Source organism: Eucalyptus grandis, chromosome 11 (genome assembly GCF_016545825.1).
Source record: "Eucalyptus grandis isolate ANBG69807.140 chromosome 11, ASM1654582v1, whole genome shotgun sequence".
In the NCBI taxonomy this organism is placed as follows: Eukaryota; Viridiplantae; Streptophyta; class Magnoliopsida; order Myrtales; family Myrtaceae; genus Eucalyptus; species Eucalyptus grandis.
Window position 1 is genome coordinate 12,380,496 of NC_052622.1, and position 10,544 is coordinate 12,391,039.

A 10,544-nucleotide genomic window follows, 5' to 3' on the forward strand; every position below is an offset into this window, starting at 1 on the left:
GTACGAGTTGTAGAAAAAATCTTGAGGTCTTTGACTGAAAGATTTGACTACGTGGTTGCGGCGATCGAAGAAGGCCAAGATATATCAACCATGACGTTGGAGCGGTTGATGGGTTCATTATTAGGGGTGTGCAACGGAAACCGCCCGAACCGGAACCGGACTGACCGGACCGGACCGGCCGGTTTTGGGCGGTTCCCATGGTCGGCGGTCCGGTTCCCGGTTCCTAATCTTGGAACCGACGGCCGGTTGGTCCCCCGGTTCCAAGGTGGGAACCGGACTGACCGGACCGACCGGACCGACCGAATTTTTTATATATAATTTATATTCATATAATATATAAAGACATATAATATATTAATATTATATATGAAACTTATTGCAATCGGAATTGCAATTTAGGTAACAACCAAGAGACCACCAAAACTCTTGTTGTTACTCTTTATTTATAGAAAAACTCTCCTCATGCTCACACTCTCTCTCTTGCTCCCCTCACTTGCAAACGACAAGGCACTTCAAGTCTTAAAAAGTCTCATATTGACTAAACATTCAAAGTATAGAAGAGAGATTGTCTATAAAACCTAAGCCAAGCACAACCTTTAATCACATTGTTCATGGGTTTTCTGCTTAAAATTAAGCATGAAACACATAAATTATTATTGATATTCACACAAATGAAGTTTAAATATTTTGCACGTGGAAACATGTGTGAGTAGTTTTATTAGATTGCTCGGAAACCGAATTTGATTGATCGGTCCGGAGCATAATTATTCTTTAGTGAATGGTTATTCTTTAGTGAAAAATAAAGTGCCAATTCTTTTGGACCGGACCGAACCGATGGTCCGGTCCAGTTCTCGGTCCTAAGACCAACCGTCCGGTCTACGGTTCCCAAAATTGGGAACCGATTCTCCCGTCCGGTTCCCGGTTCCACCTTGGAACGGAACCGGACCGAACCGGAACCGATCACCCTATTCATTATGCTCGCATGAGCAAAGAATGAATCAAAAGTCCATTGGTTCATATCCCGAGCAAATATTGCAGAGTCGGGTTGTTCAGTCAAATCAAGAAGATTATCAAGGTGGACAAGGTCGTGGAGGTACCCGAGGTAGGGGTGAAAATTCAAATTTTACCAGAAGATATAAAACACGTGACAAATCAAAAGTCAAGTGTTTCAAGTGCAATAAATTCGGACATTACAAATCCGAATGTCAAGCAGAGGTGACGGAACATGCACATATCGTCAATGATGATGAAGATGTGGTGCTAGCATGTACCGTAGATGATGTGCGTATTCTCTCTAGAAATAATAGAGGTTTTAAGAGCCAATGGAGAAATGATGTCGGCATTAGGAATGGCAAACGGTGGAAAAGTCATAGTGAATGGCAAAGGCGACCAATAGCGAGGAGCACTCAACCAGGGAGAGCACCGAGACTGTGACAAAGACAACAAAAGGCATAGCAAGCGGTGCTACATTTGTGGCAAAGTAGGCCACTTTGCTAGAGTCTGTTGGTTCAAGCAGGTAAAACAAGGTGCTACAACTTTTACCAAGAAGAAGAACCATAAAGAATGGAGTCTCCAAGCGATTGTTGCAGTAGAGGAGCAAGAAGAGCCTGTAGCCACCGGTATCATCAAGGCAGATGATGTGATAGCCATTGAGACATCCCCAAAGAAGAACAAGCCATGGGCAAGCTCGAAGAAGCAAGAAGCAGCTTCAACAAGCGGTCGTGAGAAGGAATTGCAAGAGATGCGGGAGATGTTGAAAGAGAAGGATGAAATGCTGAAGCAAAAGAACAAGGAGCTCAAGCTCAAAGAAATGGAGCACGAGAAGCTCCGGTACGAGCTCAAGAAATTGCAAATGCTCAAGAAATGTTGCCTAGAGAAAAAGATTCCCAGGGGCAAAAACAAATGGAAGATTGTAGAAAAAAAAAGCTCCATGGGAAGGAAAAAGAGACTGATACGCAAAGTGAAATAGCATTGATGAAATCTGAGCTTCGCAAAGCTCAGTTGGAAGTCACAGTTGCCGAGGCAACTGAAGAAGATGAATATCAAATGCTATAGAAGAAGAGTATTAGGTGTTGAGGGAGAGTGTTGGAGTCAACACCTAATATAAAAACAAGAAGTCCATTATGCATGAAGTCTGGACGTGGGCAGCAAGTGTTCCCATGAAGGAATGAATGGGCACATATTAAAATAATAGTATAATTGTTACTGGAGCCTTCAAGGAGCAAGAAGCAAAGTTTAACTTTGCTAGTACTTGCACGTGAAGGAAACGCAGCCCACAATTTTTGACTGCCAAGAAGAAAAGTTCAACTTTAACTCTTGCAAGTTTGAAGTCCATGTGGTGAAGATGCTTATAAATATAGGGTTACGTTAGTTTATTTAGAGTAGGGAGAGAGACCGTGAGAGAGTGAGATTTTAGAGAGAGTTTTAAGCTTAGCAAAGTTAGTGTGTGTACTCTCTAAAGCCTTTACAAAGGCATATTGTGTAATATAATCTCTCTTTGTGTGTGTACTCTCTCCCTCCAAGTCCTTTTGGTTCCAATAGAAATATCATTAAACCAAGTGATGATCTAGTCCAAAAGACTACGCCAAATTGAGTGGTGATACGTGATTGAAGCTAACGTTAAATGAAAAAGCCTGAGTATGCTATGAAGAGAAGAAAAGGTACATAATGTATCGAAGAGAAGAAATTTTGACTCAGATAGCCAAGTGAAATTTTGTATAAGTGTGCATATGAAAAGGAGCTTGGAAAAACGATATTTTCTTCATTAAAATGAGTATTTCTTGATGTTAAGGATGATTTTGTCCTTGACCGTTAAGTCTCTTCCGTTATTATCTACTTTTTAGTCAGCCAAACACATGAAATTTGAAGGATCGTTCCGTGAATTATTTTCATATGACGGACCATTGCACCTTGTTTCTTCTCCTCTTGTCCGAACTCCATAGGCGGAGCCAACACCTTGTCATTTTATAGATGACAATGCCAGCATCAAGAGGACAACGGAGCAATCCACCACGTCAACACCGAGGCTGGCATGCAGAACATGACGTTTATAGTATTTGGTGATCGTTCGACGCCGTCAAGAAAGAATATCAAAGGCTCAAATTGGCCAAGGCAATGCTCCTTTTCCTATGCAGCTTAATAATTATCACTTTATTCATAGGACCGCCCTTTTCCACTCCTCCTTTGACCTAGACACTTCTTTTATTTGAGGTCCACCACTTCTAATAAAACTCTACAAAAGTGATCTTTTTTTTATTATTTGAAAACTCTTTTAATTTTGTTTCTTCTTTTTTTCCTTGTGGGTTCCACTGCTTATAAATAGTCTCTCTGTTTTCTCTCTTGCAGCCATTCTCTTCTTTCTACGCCTCACATTCCTCCTCCTTCTTCTTCTACACAAATCTCTTATGCATCTACCATCCCAAAAGAACTACTTACTTCAAAATCCACGTCCTCCTCATTCGCTATGGGAGGTACAATTCTAATGAAAGCTTGTTTTTTACCTTTTAAGTTTTCTTGGTCTCAAATCATGCTCATTCTACTCACTATCGAGTATTTCTTGATATATTTTCTTGAAAATGGATTTGATTTTTGGGTCGTGGAAATGTTTAATCTTGTGTTTCAATCCTGCATTTAAGGCATAGTATGCATCAAAATAGTGTTTGTAAATTAATTGTGTAGCTGCTTTGTAATTTGTAGCATACTCGCATCCTATAAACTTTTGCTCCCTCTAGGTTCAATTTCTTACTATGGTTTCCATAAGTTCTTCATCATTAGTTTTGAGATGCCATCATTGCTTTTCATTATTGATTTGTTGGAAATAATGATGCAGCATATGCTTAATCTGGTTGTTTGACCTCAAAGGGAATTGAGTAATTTATTTTCTTTGACGTTCTTTCGCTTTCTCAAGATTGTAGGTGTTGGGTTTAAATCTAGAGCGGAGGCTAAAGGATGCCTCTTGTACCTAAAAGTAGGCTATAGTCATGAGGTGGAGCTGATTGTTCCTCCTGCAGTGAGTGTCTTTTGATTTAAGTACAGATGTGGTCTGTTGTACCGGAATTAACAACAATGTGGTCTAATGTTCAGCTGCCTGCATGTGGCGGAGAAGGAGGGCTTGTGGGGGAGCTCACCAGTGATCCCAATGCCTGTGCGAGCAAAAGTGTAGAAGACGATGGGATTGGCATTATAGATAGAAAACAGAAGACAACGGGTTTGGAGAAGAACAAGAAGGAGCGGAAGGCGTAGAAAGGAGAGAATGGCTTGCACGAGAGAAAAAAGAGAGACAATTACAAAAGCGGAAGGTGTCAAAAGGGCATGGAAAGAAAGAAATAGGAACCAAAGTGAGACTAGCATGGAAAAAAAAGAAGTAACAAAATAAAAAGAGTCGATCAAATAAAAAAAAAAGTATCACTTTCGTAGAATTATATTATAAGTAGTGGGCCCCACAAAAAAAATGGAGTGTTTGAACTATTGGAGTGGAAAATGCGCGAACCTTTATATTTTACCTTTTCCTCTCTGATTTAGAAATGGAGATATACATACGTCTTTAGTCTTTTAAAACATAATACATAAGCAAATCTATGATTCGATATTCAATGCACATATATGTTCATAAAATCCAAACATTGCACCATAAACAAAAGGCTAAAGGATTAAACAACTCTCCGATTCCATATCTGATACCTACACAGTGCCTCAGCCTGAATGCATTGATTCAATAATTCTAGGGTACATCAGAAAAATGGAAGCGAAGGTGAGGAACAAACAGAGTTCTCAGCCTATCTATTAAAGCCAAGGGTTAAAAACATAGGTCAGTAGGAAACTATTTGGTGCAACATGCATCCATTAGATGTCCGTTCTCTACTCATGAGTTTCAATCTTTTTCATGACTGATAATACCTCAAAAAGATAACGGGAGTGTCGGGAGAAGCGGAACATAGATACAATGCATTACCCGGAACTGCCATTAACTTCTGTCGAAACTTTGTGGTTAACTCTTTTTTTGCTACATTGAAAAGCATGCCATTTACTTTCGAAGCCAAGGCAGCCGCCCCCATTTGGGTTACCAGGCCAGGCAAAAACAAGACAGGTTCGGAGCAAGCCCTCAATGACCTGCAGCTTATCTTTCATCAGCATTTTCATGCTCAGCCTGCCAATCAAAAGAATTGATTTCAGACACTGATATTGGCATGAGACCTTTTTGAGATCGGACACCACATAATAAGAAGCAAAAAGCGCAGACATAATAATCAGCTTTTACAATTCTCATTAACATTATTATTATTATTATTAGCAGCAGCAGCAGCAGCAGCAGCAGTAGTAGTAGTAGTATAAAACGTAGAAGCATGCACCTCTTGATAGCCTAAGTAACTACAGGCTAATCAAAGTTCCCATGAACGGTAAATATACTGCACCATAAACTATCAAAGCAAATTTTGGCCGGAGCAGGAGTAAGCACCATCCCTTGCATCCTTCACTAGACATCAGCATAGAGAAAGTTACTTATTTAATCACATGCATATGGCATGATCCTATCAAGACAGCCTCCAAGGAGTGGGTTGAATTACCTTTCCTACTTTTCTCCTCAGGATAGGGGATGTCATCAGAATACTTGGAATCTTAACCTAAAAAGCTTTCATTTCTGCTAAAGAAGATAATAACCCCCATGAAAAGAAAGAACACTCAACCACAATCATGATGTATAGGACTTTGATACGAAATTATTGGAAGACGATGTAGGTTGGTCATGGCAACGATGCCACTCAAAAACATTAGAGACTAGCTAACACTATTGCACAAAGTGATTTCCATGTATACAAGAAAGCTGAAATATAAATTTGTCACTACTAATAGAAAATTCTCATTCGTTGGCAACTGAACTTAAATTTGTCACGACTAATGCAAAATACATGCTTATCATAAACAAAGGTTTATATGGACAGCAGATTTAACAATTCAAAAGGCTGCTCTCAACTCAACAAGAACCTTAGCGCTTTTCTTGGGCTTAGAACCAGCATCAACTTTCTTAAACTTTCTTAAAGCCAAGGAGGATTCTTCTTCCCCTCTTCCTATCAGCTTCTGCATCATCATCTTCATCTTCGTCACTGCCTTCATCTGAACCAAAAGTATAATTAGCTCCACTACTTGGATCCAGGATAAATCCTCTTGGAACTTCTCATCTCACATGATTTTTAAGGGAATGAAGTAAAGCAAAACGTAAATGCAGCAAGAAACCATAAAGGACGGGAAAAAAAGGTTATAGCTCTTGATAAAAATGATCACATGAACACTCAAATACTAGGTGAACACGTTTTATTTAGGTATAGAAAGAACCTTCGCCATTGTCACCAATTGCACGAACTCTATTTATAGCAAGACCACCAAAATCTTCAATATCATCTTCTAGTTCTTCCTCAAGTTCATCATAATCTTCCACATACTCTATCTCAGGTTCCTTCTCATTCCTGAAATATCGATTGCGTAATCATCACATCATAAACTCTAGCAAGAAGCAAAACTTTTACACATTTCACACAGAAATACCGTTTCAACGGGGCCATAAGTACCTTCTCAAACTCCCTAAAAAAAATAGTATACCTCCTCTTCATTTTCATTGGCAGCCTGCAATGAATCCGTCTCAAGGACTTTTTCATACTTTTTGACAGGGTAATTGTAGATATCACCATGCACTCCTTTCCTTAGGCGTTCTAATAGCTTTTTCTCAATACTCTGCAGCAAAGTCGTCAATAACTAAAAATCTTGGGGGACGGAATGGGTGAAGCACCTCCATGGTTACAAAGGTGAACCCAACCAACCTTTTCCAAAACTGCCGCCTTTTCTGCTTTTTCCTCGCTTCTAGCCTGTCTCTTCTTTTCTTTCCTCGGTGTCGTCATAATCTTTTCCCTCTTAGGAAAGACAGGCACGTTGAAGCATAAAGCTGAAACAGAGGAGATGCCCCAAAAGACCAGTCCAAACATCAGTGAGAGCAATGTCGACTGCATGGTCTTGAAGGGGGTTTCACAGATCCAAATGCAACGACCATGTGAATTGTGATATTACAATCATGGTATAAGCATAAGGCAACACATAAGATTACAGAAATTTTGGAGAAAACCGAAATAGACATAAGAGAGCCGTGGAAAAACCTTAGTAATAGAGAACCTCGAAATTTTTTATGCTAAAGATAATATTGTTTGATAAAGAGATTTGTCGTACTGCCAAATATGGCACCAAAACGTTCACTTGAACAAATAGTTCTTTTTGGTTCACATATGAGCCAACAACATTAAGAATTAAAAGTCAAGAGCGACAATAAATTCTAAATAACACACAACTATAATCACCATATTACCAATTAAATTGAGAATTTCCATCAAATAGCCGGGCGGAGATTATCATAAAAACAAATCCTGCGATAGAAACAATCAATTAGTGATCAGCCCCAGAAGTTGCGTAGACTTCCTTCGATGGTCAATTAAAAAGAATGCAAAAGAAGAGAGAGCACTAACTCCCATAATGATCCTGTTGTCACATCAAATCAACACTAGATGCCACTCACCTTGGACAATGTTATTGATTTTAGACCATCTGTCAATTAGCGATTAGCCCAAAAATTAATTATGTAGACTTGACCCTATGTCAGCTACGTATCAAAAAATTGTGAGACCTCCCTGTTCAAAGCACACAACTTTCAATACAAAATTGATTTTATCCATTCCATTACCGATCAATTCAAAGAGTCGTTTACTAATCTCAAATAATGTCGAGCCAATCATAAAAAGGAACTTTCTCGCTAAATTAGAAATCTACAAGTTGGGAAAAATTAATCCATTGAACAAAATGAAATCAGAATAATGACAAAACTTGGAAAACTGAAGGATTGCTTTTTCTAATCGATATTGCTAGTCCTCGATGATCTCGCACTTCATGTGATCACTTAGACAAATCTATTGATCAACCTCCGCTCTTAATTAATTTAGGATGCTTCGTCTGAGGGAAAGTATTTTTTCGGATTTACTTTTCCGGATGTTCACCTTAGTTTGCTGAAAATTATTAGTCAACCAAAAACACTTTCTAATCAAGTAAAATATTCATGAATAAAATTAAGAAAGTAAATTCCTAAAGCTAAAAAGTGTAAACACTTTGCGAAATTGCTTCTCCAAAAATTTTTAAAATTTCATTTTTCCATTTCTATTCTTTTTTTTTTTCCTTTTCTCTTTTGCCTTCTTCCTCCACCTTCCCTCCGCCGCCGCAAGCCCTAGCTGCTCCCCCTCCCCTCTCTCCTTCTTCTTTGTCCACTCCTCCTCCTCCTCCTCTTCTCCCTCCCCTTCGCCACCGCCTCCAACCCTACCTCTTCCCCTGCTCCCGTTGGCTTGGCTCTCTCCTCTTCCTCTTTGTTGGCGTCCTCTGCTCCTTCATTTTCCTATGGATTCTGCTCCATGTTTCATATTGGTCAGGGTTCTTTTACCTTGGAAAATCATAGAGTTACCTCGTGGGGAGTTGCCGATGCTCTTCCGTACGCCATCATCTGCCGCATCCGTAGAATCGTCGCCCTTCAAAATGGTTCAGACTGCCGCCAGCTTTTATCCGCCGTTCGCGTCGAGTTCCCCTTCACCATTGTTTGCCTCGTCGGGGAGCTATGCTGCTTCTCTATTCGTACGCCTGCACCTTCTTCCAGTGCGAGCGTAGGTTCATCCTCGTTTCAGACGCCTGTGCCTGCGCCTCGGGCGAGATCAAGCTTGCTGTCCTTTGCCTGTGCTTCGAGCTAGGCCGAGCTTCAAGAGATCGACCAAGCTTCGGTGGACGGAGTTGGCGCAGAGGGAAGCGAGGTCGTTGGAGATGGCGGCGGCGGCGGCGGTGGAGAAGAGGTAGTGGTGAGTGAGGTGGAGAGGCGGGTGGGAGAGAAGGAAAAAGAAAGAAAGAAAAGAATAAAATAAAATAACCTTACCAAAAAAAATAAAAAAGAATAAAATAAAATAAAAAAAAAGTATTTAAAAAATTCTCCAAGTGAATTTAAACATCTAAAAAGGTTTTTGGTTCTGTTCGCTTCTTTTTCTTCCCACGGTCTGTTCCCTCTTTCTCAAGATTTTGATTCTGTCTCAACACTCAGCTAACATAGTTTTGTCTTTCTCTTTAATTTTGTTTTTGTCAGAATCTTTTTCTCCAGTTTGATGAAGGGAAGAGCACTGCACTCTCCATCTTCTAGTCTACCAGCTTTTGCCATTCCAATAAATTCACTATTTGCCAATTTACATGACAGCTCTTATTTTGAGGCAATATTCTTGATAAAATTAAATACGGAAGAAGATTAAAAAAAAATCTTGGTAAGCACATGCCTCTCATGTCCTCCTGATAAAACTAAAAAAGAAAAAAAAAAACAAAGGTAAAGAAAGCTAAGGTCTCTCGTTCGAGACTAGGAAAACCGTATTGTGAAAATGATTCGTGATCTAAAATACCAATATTAGCGCTTTTTATAGTGAGAGGACATTTATATTATTAAATACAAATTAGTTTATCCCATTTGTATCAAACATAATATGTTATGCTAACAAATGTAGATGGCAGGTTTCTCATTTTGCCCTTTCAACTCATATGTGAGACAATATAACTAGAGTATAGTGCTCACTTGAGGACCATCACTTTTCTTCACTTACTTAAGTATCATATTGAAGTAAAATCAATCATTTAAGTATCACTTCCAGCAAATTGTCCCATGTGGATTTTTTTGCATTTTTTAAAAAATTGATTTCTTTATTTTTATTTTTTGTATTTATTTTTTTCCTTATCTTCCTCTTTCTTTTTTTTTTTTTTTTTTTCTGTACGCTGGCCACAAAGGCTTCACCCTCGACTGACATGGAAATGAAGGCCCTAGGCAAGGCCGCCTCACTCGCGGTTGGAAATTTTGCGATGGCCTCGCCCGTAATTGGCAAAGTTGCAATGGCTTTGCCCAAGGCCATGGTAGCCTTGCCGACCATGGGCGCCATGGCCTTGGGCATGAAGGCCCTTGCCAAATCTGGGTGAGGCCACCTTGCCCTCGACCAATGGACCTGCGGAGGCCCTTGGCCAGATCTAAGCAAGGCTGACGGTGGATTTTTTAGCAAGATAAATTGTCAATGTCATTCAAGTGATTAATTAATAAAATTAAATAATTGCAAAATAACATTGAAGGATTGGATGGATTTTCTAGTAACTTGAGATGCGATGTCCCTATCATGGTGTTATGTGCTAATCAAAGTGAGGACACCGACAACGAACAAATCTCTCGTTTGCAATTATTTCATGGTTAATTAATGAAATCAAATATAAAAATTTGAAAGGATTGGATGGAATTCCTACTAATTTAACATGCAATGTCGTTGTTGTGACCTTACGAGGATCATGCGCGTAATCCATCCAATCATCGGCCCCGATAGAGGAGTGGAGAGGGGTTATCTAGTTAATATTGACTTGTGACTTTTTGCAAATATATAAAAGAAAATTTCAAATTTTAAATAATACAGTTAATAATATGCGATTCTACAGGTCTAAATTTGAATTATTTTTAAAGA

At 39.4% G+C, this 10,544-nt stretch overlaps 1 protein-coding gene across 1 annotated transcript; it reads right to left on the bottom strand.

The window, feature by feature from the left end:
• Positions 1 to 5,952: 5,952 nt before the first annotated feature.
• Positions 5,953 to 6,998, bottom strand: LOC120289738 (protein MAK16 homolog). Its single transcript, XM_039305074.1, has 4 exons — positions 6,813 to 6,998; positions 6,653 to 6,726; positions 6,331 to 6,461; positions 5,953 to 6,176 (listed from the first exon to the last, which is right to left on the bottom strand). Exons 1-4 carry the CDS (start codon positions 6,996 to 6,998, stop codon positions 5,953 to 5,955), a joined length of 615 nt encoding a protein of 204 aa, XP_039161008.1.
• Positions 6,999 to 10,544: the final 3,546 nt, after the last annotated feature.

Bases quoted from the DNA above. Each gene is read 5' to 3' on its own strand.
- LOC120289738 (XM_039305074.1), bottom strand. From the start codon at position 6,998: ATGCAGTCGACATTGCTCTCACTGATGTTTGGACTGGTCTTTTGGGGC. The intron at 6,727-6,812 runs GTTGGTTGGGTT...ACTTTGCTGCAG, and splicing joins AGGCGGCAGTTTTGGAAAAG to AGTATTGAGAAAAAGCTATT. The intron at 6,177-6,330 runs GTTCTTTCTATA...AAATCATGTGAG, and splicing joins AATTGGTGACAATGGCGAAG to ATGAGAAGTTCCAAGAGGAT.